The sequence below is a fragment of the Microcebus murinus genome, chromosome 15 (assembly GCF_040939455.1).
Source record: "Microcebus murinus isolate Inina chromosome 15, M.murinus_Inina_mat1.0, whole genome shotgun sequence".
In the NCBI taxonomy this organism is placed as follows: Eukaryota; Metazoa; Chordata; class Mammalia; order Primates; family Cheirogaleidae; genus Microcebus; species Microcebus murinus.
The window spans coordinates 63,449,103-63,463,522 of record NC_134118.1 but is presented as its reverse complement, the minus strand read 5'-3'; the positions used below and the strand labels follow the sequence as shown (position 1 = coordinate 63,463,522).

The 14,420-nt window shown below is 39.2% G+C and overlaps 1 protein-coding gene across 6 annotated transcripts in view; it reads left to right on the top strand.

The window, feature by feature from the left end:
• The first annotated feature begins 31 nt into the window (after positions 1–31).
• PRIMPOL (primase and DNA directed polymerase) overlaps positions 32–14,420 on the top strand; it is a 32,436-nt gene continuing 18,047 nt past the window's right edge. For 2 of the 6 annotated variants that reach the window (XM_076010683.1, XM_012784948.3), the window contains exons 1-6: positions 32–351; positions 1,049–1,126; positions 6,466–6,701; positions 8,885–8,982; positions 10,299–10,428; positions 11,684–11,831. In XM_076010683.1, the coding sequence (XP_075866798.1) occupies positions 6,522–6,701; positions 8,885–8,982; positions 10,299–10,428; positions 11,684–11,831 (556 nt within the window). In that variant the 5' untranslated portion in view covers positions 32–351; positions 1,049–1,126; positions 6,466–6,521. Of the gene's footprint in view, positions 352–1,048; positions 1,127–6,462; positions 6,702–8,884; positions 8,983–10,298; positions 10,429–11,683; positions 11,832–14,420 lie in introns of those variants that run through there. The other 4 variants (XM_076010682.1, XM_012784947.3, XM_012784953.3 and 1 more) reach the window with 3 other exon arrangements.

Genomic DNA, 14,420 nt, shown 5'->3' with positions numbered 1-14,420 from the left:
CTCCGCCCCGCGGGGTCGGGCGCCGGCTTCCCGCCGCGGCTCGCCCCGCCCCGCCCCGCGTTCGCAGGCCGCCGGGCGCGGCTTCCGCCCGAGCCGGTCCAGGTGTGGAGCCGGGCCCCGCTGGGGGCCTCGCCGCCCCGTGCGAGCTCCAGGAGTAAGGGGAGCAGGCCGGGCCCCGCACCGGTAATCTCTACTTCCCCTCGCGTTTCCTTCGGTCACCCCCAGTTCCCGGCCCTGAAATCACAAGCCTTAACTGCCGTGCTGCCTTAACTGCCCGGCCTGTTTTGCGTCACGAACTTGCTCCAGACCCTGAGGCAAACTGAGTCGTCGCAGGAGACTGTACCAACACACGTGAGCACAAATTCTGCATCAAATTTCAAGGAGTTTGTAGCGTTTTAAGTCAAGCCAGGAACCCCATGGTAGAACCAGCCGGTCCCAACGCTTGTGTCTATTCGGGTATAAGTCAGAGGTTATATTCTGTACACAAATATACATAGTTATATATGTGGCTACCATTTGTTGAGTACTTATTCCGTGCTCTTATAGTTTCACAATACATTTTCTTATTTCATCCTTTCAACCATCCCTCGGGGTAGGAATTACATTCCCTACCCAAGTTTAAGGAGGTTTAAGTAGTTTGCTCTTGCTAAAAGGAGAGTTGTAGGAGTTAAACTTATCCTAAAAGTGAAACTTAGGCCTTTTTTTAATCCCTCCCAACTGAGGGAGAACCAGTGTTTGGCAGTCATTTTTCTGCTGCCTTAAAACTGAGGAATTGGATTCCCTCCCAAACCGGCCAGTGGCTTGGCCAGGCAGTGATGCGGCAGGAGGGGACCAGTACAATGTGTTGAACAAGACCTCCTTACCCCATTGTGAGGGCCAAATCGCTTCCCGTGCTCAACTGTCTTACCAAAGTGATAAAGCACCAGCAGTAGTTTTCTGTCTTCCTGTAAATTATGCTAATTTGCTTAGTCTGGAGAAATTTTAATCATAGCACAAAATAGGCTAGAGGCAGTGTCTTCTGACTGAGCCCAATAATTTTTCTTTACAGAGGTGTACCATAGGTGACAGAACTCGATCTGGGCCGGGAAGGGGACAAATCCGTGAAGGGCGACGCCAGGCATTCCAGGTGAGAGAAACACGTGCAAAGGGGCTTCTGGAGTGCTCCAGGAAGGGGGAAGAGGTCATTACCATTTATTTGCTGAGAAGTCTGAACATGAAGGTTAAGGAATAAAACAGCTAAGTGCCAGATTCTAGAGGGGAGCTTAGACTTCAAGAGGTAAACTATAGTGTGAATTCACTGGTGCTGTTATCAACGGAAAAGAACCCAAATTCTGTAAAATAATTTAAAGAGGTTTATTCTGAGCCAAATACGTGCTGCCATGGCTCAGAGAGCCATGTCCAAAAAGCTTTGAGCAAGTGGTCCTGCTGTGGTTGGGCCACAGTTTGGTTTTATGCCTTTTAGGGAGACAAGAATTACATGTAAATCATGAATCAATACGGGGAAGGCATACATGGGTTTGGCCCAAAAAAGCAGGACATCTCGAAGTAGAGGATTACAGGTTTTAGGTAGGTTTAAAGATTCTTTGATTTTTCATTGGTTAAAGAAATGAAGCTGTGAAAGGCTAAGAATGTTTTAAATTCAGGAAGTCTGTTAATCAGAGACAAGCTAGAGCATATGCAGAAGCTCAATTGAGTAAATTGATGATCTGCAGCAGGTTGGTTTAAGCTTTGTCTTACATGGCCTTAGGCCTGTTAATGATTTTGTATCTTATTGTTACACAGAATAACTCCAAAAGGTACGGGCATAACTAGGCAGTCAGACTTCCCTTTTCCTCATGGCCAGCAACTTAGCTTTAAGATTTTTTTTTTTGGTTGTGGGGGAGAGGGGGTCCTCTATTCAGTTGGCTGGGAGGCTTAAGATTTTATTTTAGTTCACATTATGAATCATTAATTAGTATCCGTCTGAAAAGTTATGAAAGTGGTTTAAGGGTGATTAGTCTGGCAAAAATGTGCTGTTTGGTTAGGAGATCCCGTGGGGAGGATGCACAGGAGGAAATGGAAAACAACAATGTATTGCCATGTGTTTTCTTACCTCTTACAAGAAGTTTTTGGGAAATTTAGCTATGAGTTACTTCTGTTCAAGCATAGATAGCCAAAGGGACTAAAGTAAAAAAAAAAAAAAAGAAAGAAAATGTAGTCATTTATTGTATTTATTTTTTAGAAAATGTTATTAATCTGGGAAGTAAACTTATGTAATTATATTTTTGTAAATGAATTTTGATCACTTTATACTTTATGATGAATACTTTAACATGGGAGAAATAGTATAAATGCATTCAAAGGGGCCAGAAAAGGGATTATATTAAGAAATCATTGTCAGATACCATATTACTGAATACTAGCACTAGAGTATTGCCAGAAAACATAAAATACTGATGAATCTAATCTCAGGATGGAGGGAGAAGTTGGAGCTGAGGAATAGAAATTGACTCATGATTAGACAGAAAGAAAAGAAAAAGAAACCTGGAGAAGTGAGCTAGAGAGAACCATGGCCGGGCTGGCTTCAGTCCCCCCACCTCCCACCTCCCCAAGCCAGTGACTATAGAGGTGGTGTCCTCTAGTCCAGCTTCTCCTAGGAATCAGGCCATCAGGTGTTACAGCTGGGCAAGTCTGGGCATAGACCCATAGAAGCCAGGGCTCCTTAGTTCTGAGTCATCTCTCCATTTTCATTCCCATTGCCCCTTCTCCCACTACAGTTATTTTAAAAAAGGACTAACCCAATCTTTTTTGTAGCTTGACCACCTTTAGTTGTAAAATCAGTATGGAACACGGTTAAATAAGCATGTGGTGCAACGTTAAGAAGTAAAGAATAGAGCTCTTTAACTCTACTCTTTTAAAACACAATAAATATTTTCGTTTGGAACTTGGAAATTATTACCAAAAATAGTTATGATTCCTGAGTGAAAAGGAGTTTTGATACACAGTTATGTAAAAGAAAGACAGCATTCTTTCCCACCAGGCATTAAAAGGATTTCTAATATGGTGACATACCCTCCCAGAGGGTAGGGATGAGGAATGTGATAGTCCCCAGCTAGAATACCAGATGCCTTCCTGGTCTCCATTTCCTTTGTTTTTGTCATTCAGCCCTCCTTGTGGAATAACCAAAGTACCAGTTGTCTTCCCCAGCTGTTAAAATTGTCAAGCTGTGCAAAGATCACAGGGGCATGACACATACTGAACTTCTTTTTTTCCTCTGTTGATGCTCCAGGTTTCTCCCATCCAGTGAATCTTAAATTGGTTTCCACAGTGACTCCATGACATTCATGTATGACACATTCCCGTGGTCCTGTCAGGAGTTTACAAAATCAAGAAGATTTTTCCTGATGTCAGTGTCCCCAAGCGTGAACATCCACATAATCATTTCTAGTCAGTTATGGGTCAGATACTAGCTGCGATTCCGATTACATTCTGTCAGATATGCTTGCATATCATATTTTCTTCATTTAGTAGTACCCAGTGGACTTTGTTAAAAGTTAATAAGTTTCATAGAAGGAAGTCAGTTTCTTGATTAGGTTTATCTAAATATAACAGATTTTAATCTGTATGTGAAGCAGATTAAAGTAAACTGAACACTCAGAATCCATCTAGAAATAAGGAGCCCTATCGTATCACTTTGCGAGCTTGTTTGGAGGTTCTAGCAGGGGAGCGCCGCTAATCATATACCCTTGACCGAAGACCCCCGTCCCTCTCTAACGGGGAAGGTCGTCCTCTTCAATCGAGCATGCAGCTTCCGGAGGGATGCACATGGAGCGGTGAGGGAGGAAGGGGAGGAAGGGGCCTAGCCAGCCAGATCAGCCAAATCAACCCTGGCGATCAATGGGGTGGCAGGTGTCGCAGCCAGATCGCTCTCACATCCCATATCACTTTGTTTTTTTGTTTTTGTTTTTTTTTTTGAATGTTTTCAGGAGACATCCCATATCACTTTGTATTGACATTTTTTACAAAATTGTTCTATCTCCTCAATCCAATAAAATCATATTTTAGGCATATCTGTTTTGAAATTTATATCGATGCCTTTAGGATTATATTTCTGTTTCTTGGTTTATAATTAATAATTTTCATGTGGATTAGGTATAATTCTGAGAGACCAATCAAAAAAATGTTTTAGGCTACATGGATCACTTTTTTTTTTTTTTTTTTTTGAGACAGGGTCTCACTCTGTTGCCCAGTCTTGAGTGAGTGCCGTGGCGTCAGCCTCGCTCACAGCAACTTCAAACTCCTGGGCTCAAGCGATCCTGCTGCCTCAGCCTCCCGAGTAGCTGGGACTACAGGCATGCGTCACCATGCCTGGCTAATTTTTTCTATATATATTAGTTGGCCAATTAATTTCTTTCTATTTATAGTAGAGATGGGGTCTTGCTCTTGCTCAGGCTGATTTCGAACTCCTGACCTCGAGCAATCCACCCGCCTCGGCCTCCCAGAGAGCTAGGATTACAGGCATGAGCCACTGCACCCGGCCTCTTTCTTAAATCTGTTATGGTTGATATCAAATTTGAAATCTATGGTTAATATGCCTTTATCTGTAACCAAGGTCATGATATTTCTACCCTCTTTTTATTTTTTAGGGTGATGCTATTTTTTCTTCCAGGGAATATATCATTTGCCAATGAGTTTGTGTTGCTACAAAGTTTTCTGCTAAAATTTAAGAAAATATTTGTCAACTTCATAAGCACAAAGGAATTTACCCTCAAAAGCCTTAGCATATATTATTATTTTGCTTTAAAAAATTCTAATATATCTGTTTTAATTTACCACATAATTTACCACATAGGTAAATTATGACATAGATGATATTAATGAAGAGGGGAACTATATCAGTTACCTATTGCTATATAAAAACCAGCCTAAAACTAACTGGCTTAAAAAATAGAGGCCAGGCGCGGTGGCTCACGCCTGTAATCCTAGCACTCTGGAAGGCAGACGCAGGCAGATTGCTCAAGGTCAGGAGTTCGAAACCAGCCTGAGCAAGAGCAAGATCCCGTCTCTACTATAAATAGAAAGAAATTAATTGACCAACTAGAAATATATAGAAAAAATTAGCCAGGCATGGTGGCGCATGCCTGTAGTCCCAGCTACCCGGGAGGCTGAGGCAGAAGGATTGCTTGAGCCCAGGAGTTTGAGGTTGCTGTGAGCGAGGCTGATGCCACGGCACTCACTCTAGCCTGGGCAACAAAGCGAGACTGTGTCTCAAAAAAAAAAAAAAATTTATATATATATATATATAGAGAGAGAGAGAGAGAGAGAGAGAGATTTATTTTTTCTTAACAGTTCTGTGAGCTGGCTGGGCAGTTCTGTAGGTCTCTCCTGGATTCCCTAGGGTGTGGAATTCAGATGATGGCTGGATGATCCAAAATGGCCTAACTCAACATATCTGACAGTTGGTGCTGGCTATTGGGTGGGATGCCTTGGTTCTTCTCCATATACAGCATGACAATCTCAGGGCAGGACTCTAAGATAACCTAATCTGATGCAAAAGCACATATTAAATCTCTGCTTGCTTCACATTTGTCAATGTGACATTGGCCCAAAGCAAGTCATATGATATGGCCAAGCCCAGAGCCTGTATGAGAGTGAGCTTAGATGGCATCTCTTCATCTAAGAAGGAAAAAATGGCAAGAGGTTTGTGGCTGTTTTTAATCTACAGTGTAAGCCCTCCCCCCATCCCGGCTTTCTAAAAACTCATCCTTTTTCCTTTGTAAATCTTAATCCGAAATTGAGTAAGTATCGCATGGCCCCTTACCTTGGCATGGCTAACGTGGAAGTATTGTATGGAAAGAAAAATCACCCGGTATAGCCTTCCAAAACTAGCCAATATCATGATCCCTATTCACACACTGAGTTATTCCCAACGGAAAGAAACAAATTGAGTTGGGAGGGAAGAGAACCGGAAAGAAACAGAGAAAAAGGGAACTAGGAGTTGCACATTGATGTTTAGAAATGAATTCTGCACTGAAAATAATAGCAGAAGAATATTGGGTGAGGTGGCAGCACCAGTGGGGCCAGGTAGGTAGCGTGATGCAATAAAATGGTTATAATGAAAACCGTAATGAAACAGAAAGCACTTACATTTTACACGAGGCTTTGTAATTTAGAGAACATTTGTATATATCTTACCACATTTATCCTCAAGGTAAGTATGTAAAGTATTTAAGAAGATCCTCCTATTTTGCAGTTGATTAAACTAAGACTCAGGGAGTTTTATTAACCTGTCCAAGGTCATCACAGTATTAGATGGAAGAGCCAGCATCTAAGGATTTCTGATAGCCAACCCTGTTATTCTCTGGTAAAACTGCATGCAAATAATAAAATGTAAAGCAAACCAGGAAATGAGTTTTGAAATTTTATCAAGCAAAATATGCTCTAAACAAGGAAATTAATGGCCTTTTTGTTTGTTTGTTTTAGTAGTAATTGATAGAAATCTTACATGGGATAGGATTTATTCCCTCCATACTTCTGAACCAATGAACAGAAAATGGGAAGCAAAACTGAAGCAAATTGAAGAACGAGCATCTCATTATGAGAGGAAACCGTTGTCCTCAGTCTATAGACCAAGATTATCCAAGCCAGAAGAACCACCCTCCATTTGGAAACTATTTCATCGCCAAACTCAAGCTTTTAATTTTGTTAGAAGCTGTAAAGAAGTAATTGCCTCATTCTCTTCTCTTTCTTTTTTTAGAGATACTATAACAAGATTTAAAACAATAACAAAAATCTGTTATTTTTCTTCATTTCAGGCCATGCACTCTACCAAGAGAATTTAATGGAAATCTTAGTAGCATATGATTTAAAAAATATATCTCTACCAATCAACCATTTAATTTATATTTGTAATGAAAAAGAATGGCATATCTAGTGTCAATTAGTTTGAAAAGTTTACAGGCTGAGCCCAGTGGCTCATGCCTGTAATCCTAGCAGTTTGTGAGGCTGAGGTGGGAGGACTGCTTGAGGCTTGGAGTTCAAGACCAGCCTAGGCAACATAGTGAGACCCTGTCTCTGTGAAAAATAAAAAAAATTAGCCAGGTGTGGTGGCACGCTACTGTAGTCCCAGCTACTCAAGAGGCTGAGGTAGGAGGATCCCTTGAGCCCAGGAGTTTGAGGTTGCAGTGAGCTATGATGATGCCACTGCACTGTAGCCTGGGCAACAGAGCAAGCCCCCATCTTAAAAAGAAAAAAAATTGTAATGACATTTAAATAAACATTAGGCTTAGAGGACAGGTGACCATATTTATTGCCAATACATTAAGTAAGTGGGAGAAAGAAGTGCTTGCTACATGCCAGCCTTACAAAGGGCATGGTGCTCAAAAAATAAAAATTAATAAATCATATATATATATTACACATTCTTTTTTTGTTGGTCACCGTGGGGAATATAAAGAAGTAGAAAAGATAAGATGCATATATGAAATCTAACATAAATGTATTGACAGTCTGATCACTGATGTTATATAAAAGCTCAAAGTGCTAGAAATCTTAGCAGAAAGATCCCTCTTTCCCTAGGAAAGAGACACTCAGGCAAATCTCATAAGAATAGTTTAGGAAATAAAAGAGATACCTTTCTTACTCATTTTGTGTAAACCTAATTAAGGTGTCAGAAATTAAAGTACCGATTCATTTGAACTTGAATTTTGTTGATATATATATTTTTTTTAGGTAAGCATGAAAATATGAGGTTTATCGAGGAGAGGAAGATAGGATTATAGGGTAAGAGCAAGATATAAGTTTACAGAGCGTGATACATACACCACAGATGACGACCAGACCCATTGTGGCAGCAAATGGAGAGCAAAAGGAAGGGCAAAGAGGAGTTGAACTTGAATTTTTAAAAAGAGTGTGTGCTTCCTGGACTTGCCAGTCACCATTTTATAAAATTCAATTCAAAAAGATTTTTAATAGAGTCAAGCAACTAGTCCTTGTGTGATTTCTTATGCATGAAAAAAAAATAGCCTCACCAGCTACCTTTAGCTAAGTGGAAACAAAAGAACTTGTATACATATTCCATTATTGGAAGAAATTATGGCAGCAGTCATGAAGGGTTGTATTTAATGCCACAGTAATTAACCTTTAAAAAATTGGTTCCCTTGGCGCGTGGTGGCTCACACCTGTAATCCTAGCACTCTGGGAGGCCAAGGCCGACGGATCAGATTGTTTGAGCTCAGCAGTTTGAAACCAGCCTGAGCAAGAGCGAGACCTCATCTCTACTAAAAAAATAGAAAGAAAGTAGCCGGATAACTAAAAGTATATATATAAAAAAATCAGCCGGGCATGGTGGCACATACCTGTAGTCCCAACAACTCAGGAGGCTGAGGCAGGATTGCTTGAACTCAGGAGTTTGAGGTTGCTGTGAGCTAGGCTGACGCCATGGCACTCTGGCCCAGGCAACAGAGTGAGACTCCTGTCTCAAAAAAAAAAAGTATTGGTTCTCATATTTTATATGTACTAGAGAATGTTAGCTCAGATTATTTATAATACTGTTTAGGTAGTTTTGAAAAATAAGTTTAATTATTTTATAAACTAAGAAAACTATCCTAGGAAGTCAAACTAGAGTAATAGAATTAAAAATGATTTTTCTCCTTTTTTCCTCTTTTTAATCTGTATATTCAAATTATTTTCACTTTGTGCATGTATTATGTGAATGATTAAAAATAAATATAAATAATTAGATTTTAAATGGTATAGATGTAGTGACTGTCTTGTTTTTAATAAGTATTCAAATTCCAATTTCTGAAAATTTGAATGATATTCTTTATGAACATTCAGTAGCTACAGTTGAATTTAGGTTTGCATTTTGTGAATTTTTCTGAATATTATTTTTGATTTTACACAGGACGTTCATGTATTTGCCTTGGAATGCAAAGTGGAAGATGGACAACGTATTTACCTTGTAACAACCTATACTGAACTTTGGTTTTACTATAAATCCAGGTAAGTAGTGTGTAACAGAAAACACATTTAAGCTGAAGTTACATTTCCTTCATCTAGTAGTTTTGATGAAATTAATTCAGGCTGAATTAGCTTTCACAGTTCTTGAGCACATGATTAGTTACTCCTTTACTGTCAGAATTGAGTTCTGGAATTCCCTTGTTATAGCAACACTTGATTATCTCACCAGGTGCTGGGAGAAAATAACCATAGGCACACATACATACATGGATATACCCAAAGGGAATTTTGAAATTTCTCTTGTAAACAAGTATACTATTAATCACAAGTGAATACTTATTAATAATAAAGAAATATATTCTTCTTTATTATTTTAAGTTATTTTAATTGAGTGATCTAGTCAGCTATTTCTCAGACTTGAGAAATGTATGGAAAAGGAGACCAAATTGTTATGGATGCTCTGTATTGACTTACAAGTATTTGGGGAGGGGGTAAGGAAAAAAATCCTTTTATTACAACGTTGCTTAAGTAGCTTCAAATATAAAACTAGATTTATTTGTGTTTATAAGCATGCAACATTAGCTAGAGTTGAATTAAAATCATGGTATGTTTTGCTGAAGCTAAATCTTATCTTGCAATGTAAATATGGTACTAACTGCTCCAGGGCATGTGTGTGTTGTGAGCAGTGAGACATGATAATACCTATCCCTTTTCCTTTTCCAAATTACTACAAATTCTTTATTTGTATAGGATGCCATCTGAGCGTCACTTGGCCCAAATTATCATTTTACGTGTTAAGTCGGCTTCTGTTGTTAACCCATGCCAAAGTCAGTTCTCTTCTTGCCAGCAAGAACGTAACTGAAGTCATGAACATTAAAAGCTTTTTAAAGTCAGGTGATTCAGAAATTTTTTAACAAATTTTTACAATATTATCTTTCTAATGCAAATAAAAAATATAAAAATTCTCATAGAAAATTCATGGAATCCCGAAAATATGTGATCCTGGGATCCCAGTTTGAGAAAGAAATTCTTTTCTCAAAATTTGTTTCATGGCGACACCAAAAACAAATATAGGGATATTATACAATATCAGAATCATCTGAGAATAAGAAACACTATGAGATTGTATTTTCTGGGTAAATAATGTTACAAAATACAATTGTTACATCTTGTTTGGAGGAAATTCTGGATACTATGAGCCATAAACCTATGGTAAACACATTCACTTTATCATGTCATTATTTCACACTTATATGTAGTTAAAGCAAAGTTAACACCATACTTGAGATATAAGATCAACTTCAGTGATTTAAAAGGTATAAGATAAAAGTCTAATAATATCGAATTATTCAATTTAGAAAAAATCTCTTGCACTGCTATGAAGTTATTCCTGAAAATGCTGTGTGCAAGCTTTACTTCGACTTGGAATTTAACAAACCTGCCAATCCAGGAGCTGATGGGAAAAAGATGGTTGCATTACTCATTGAGGTATGTGACACACTCGAGTTTTTCCTCCTTTTCTCGATCCATCCATCTCTTCATTCACTTACTCATTCACTCAGTGGAGTGACAGTAGGCTCCTATCTCTGCTCCATTTTCTTACCACTCTTCCTTTGACTCTCATTTTTCAATATCTCTTCTATAAACTGAAAAGGAAGAAAATTTCAATTTATGTTCATATATTTTGTAATATAATATTGCTATATCTGGTAAAAAAAAAGCTTTGAAAAAGATGGCATCGCTAAAATAAATATACAAAAGAAAAAAGGAAAAAGATGGCAGTTTGGGAATTTTCTGTTTTTAATTATATAGTAATTCTCTGATTTTCATTACAAATCACTGATTCGGGTAAAGGCTAGGCAAAGTAATTTTTACTGTGAAAATTGGATATAGAGATAAACCTCAAGAAAATTTTGATTAAAAGTAGTAGTAGAGTTTTTCAGCTGGTAGAGATTTTGAAAATTATTTCATTCTGTCATAAATGAAGAAATTAAGACCTACGAGAGACTAGCGCCTATTCAAGGCTCTGCTGCTAGCTGTTGGTGAAACCTTGTCTACAAACACAGTTATCACTATTTTTAACTAAGAGAAAAGAATGTAGTTCTAGTATTTATTTTTGACTTAGTTATGTCAACTAGAAGTTACTAAAAAAGGAATAATATGAGCTTATGCAGCTAAGTTCCATTATGATATTTCCAAAGAAATTTTAAGATTGTATTGATAAAGTTGTGTTAAAATTGTATTGGTTATTATTTGGCCTCAGAGTAGCTATTAACATTTATTGATGAGTTAGTTTTTCTTTTAGATGTTAATTGGATAATTTTGTAGATGACCCATTTTATTTTATTTTTTATTTCAAAATGTTAAGGGTGATAAAAATGTTTTGGATTACATGGATCACTTTTGTAATGCTTGAGTCCTGGCTATAGGTGTGCCTGTCACCCAAATAGTGTTCATTGTACCCTTGAGGTAGTTTTTTGCCCTTCCCCTGCCTCCTCTCACCCTTCTTCCCTACCCTGTGATTTAATCTTGAGAACCTGTGAATTTTTTTGACATAAACATGTATAATAATTTAAATACATTTCAATTTTCAAGTAAATTGGTAAGATTATTATAAAAATTCTGATAGTAAATCAAAATTTATTTCTTTACATTAGACTTGTACCAAGACTTTTGAATTTTGCTCATAGAAAAATTTTAAAACAAAAAGTGTAAATTATTTACATTTAATTTGTGTTTTCAGCATGTGTGTAAAGAGCTTCAAGAGTTATATAGTGTTAATTGTTCAGCTGAAGATGTTTTGAACTTGGATTCCAGCACTGATGAAAAATTTAGCCGTCATTTAATATTTCAGCTCCATGATGTGGCATTTAAAGACAACATTCATGTTGGTAAGTACACTGGAGTTGTATCATAGAGTTGTATTTCCTAATCCTCTCAAAATTTTGTAAGTGCTTGTCAAGTTTTTAAAATATATTTTAATCAAATTATGTATTGATTTAAACTTACTTGATTTCTACATTTTATATTTTTTTATTGGCTAGGTCTGTGGAATATCAAGTTTTCTGGTTAGTAACCTATCCTAAAAAATGAAATGTGATTTTTCGTGTTTTCGGGATTTGCCCTTAGCTCTCGACTTACCCTTCTGTTCCAGGCGCACTGGCCTGCTCGAGACCCCTGCGGCATTGGCATCTTGCATCATAGGTACTGGGCTGGCCATGCGTGTCCCGGTACTGGCTTCTGCTCCAACAGGATCCATTTCAGTTTTCTGATAATTCACGAGAGGCCTTTTCTTTTCAAGCCTTATCTATCACGCCTCTTATCTGGATTTCTGACCTTTTCTTCAGCCTTTGGGACTTGGGTCCCAGGTCATATCAAGGAAGACTTGTTTATGTTCCAGGCTGAACTTCAGGGTTGGGAGGCAGTGTAGATGCATAAGCCTGAAAGTGTAACCTGAGTAGTTTGTGCCAGGACTAGGCATTTAGAGATACAGGCTGAGGTGTAAAACAGTCAGTCTGGAAGAGAACATGTAGGCAGAATGGGAATACCAAAAACCAGAGTCTGAATAGAAGCCAAAATCCTGAGAGTTTATGAAGGCAAGGGTCGGGCAAGTATTCCTGGGTCCAAACAGCAGACAGTTGACTGAAGCTTGCGTGACAGGTCATCTGTTTCAGAGCTTTGAGTGTCTGCAGTTTCATGGCCACCTAGGGTGAAAGCATAAACATGGTCACTAAGGGACTGGCATGAAAGTCAGGAACCTAACTGCTGGATTAGGGTAATACTGGTCATAGAGACTGAGTGTGTGCTATGTTCACAGGGCTCCTCCTTATCTCCCTGCTTTCTGTTAGCTTAGTGAGATGTTCCTTCCCTGTCTCTTTCCCTCATCCATTAGATATTAGTAATTGTAGAATCTGTCCCTGACCCTCCTTTCACTCTGTCCTCACTCTTGACAATCATCCACTATCATAGCTTTAATAATCATCTGTGTTGTCGACTCTCAAATCTTTGTCTTTGGCCCAGACTGTTGTCCTAGATGCCAGACCCACCCAGCCAACTGGCTAGCAAACTTCCCCACGCAGACACTTCAGACTCAGGGTGCCCTACGCTGAGCTCTTTGTGTTCTCCCCCAGATCCTCTCTTGTGATGTGTGTATCAGTGAGTGGTGTCACCACTCGCTCAAGCAGAAATACTGGTGTCATCTTTAACCTCAGTGTATCTCTCAACCCACCTCCTCAGCTAGCTGCAGTGAGCCGATGACACTGCTTGTGTCTCAGGTGCTTCCATGGTCATTGATTGCCTTCAGGAAGAAGCGCAGCTGTCTTAGGGTACATGGTGAGGTCCCCTGTGCTCCCACCTCATCTCTGACCACCTGCCCTTGTCACCTGCCTGCACTGCGGCCATATCTCTCAGGTTCCTGGGCCTTTGCACAGTGGTGCTGCTGCGTAAACAGATGTGCCTCCAGATTCACCTGGTCTGCTAGGACTCAGGGTAGCTATCAAGTCAGCTGAGACGCTGTTTCTGTCACATCCAAACCCTAAGATTTAGGTGAGTGTTCCTTTGGGTTGCAGAGAGCGTCCAGTGTTCATCGTGTCCAAGTATTTACCACTTCCTGAGGCCATTTCCTGTCGTCTTGGTCATCTCCTCTATTCCACTTAATGTTTCTTTAGGGGCAGGGACTGTTTCTTATTCACTATTATATTTCCAGAGCTTAGCACATACTAATAATATTGTTATCAATGATATTAATATTAGAACAACCGTAGCAGTAAGAGTTACAAGTAGGCATTAAATAAACATTTGCTGAGTAAATGCATGGAAGGTAAGGAGGCCCTGCTGTCGGGGGTGGAGGCCGAGTCCTGAGCAAGCTATTTCTTTGCTTCCTATTCACTCTTCACACTCTGCTCTGTGACTACTGGGCACAGGCTAAAAACTGAGAATCTGTTGCTCAGGAAGAAGGGGAGAATAGAAATTTGCAAGGTAACCAACAGTCTCTGCTACAGATATCTTCTGAAAGCAGATGATGTTCAACCTGGGCTTTGAATAAGGTATCATGATACAAACAAAGGTAAGAAAGACTTTACTGTCAAGAGAGAACAGCATAAGCAAAAGTATAGTGATAAGAATGTGTGGCTAGATTGGGGAGTAGTGGGAGTCTAGAGACTTAGGCCTGGTAAGTGGGGTGTCATCCAAGGTGCTTGCCTCTAAAACTATGAACAGGTAGAGTCAGAGATGCTGAGAATTACGAAGTAAGCAATGCTTTCCCTTCTATTCCTCTCCCTCAGTGTATCCCTGAGGGCATTTCCAGTGCCCATTGTCAGCCTTTCGGAAAGGGGAAGTAAGAGGTCATAGAATTTCATTTACCTAAAAATCCTCTTCTGCCAGTTTGCCATCCTACCTGAAATTTCTGTGACTAGTTCTTTTGAGTTATTCCAGCTAATAAGATAGTCCCGTCTTCATTAGGGCTGGGGGCGATGAGAGAA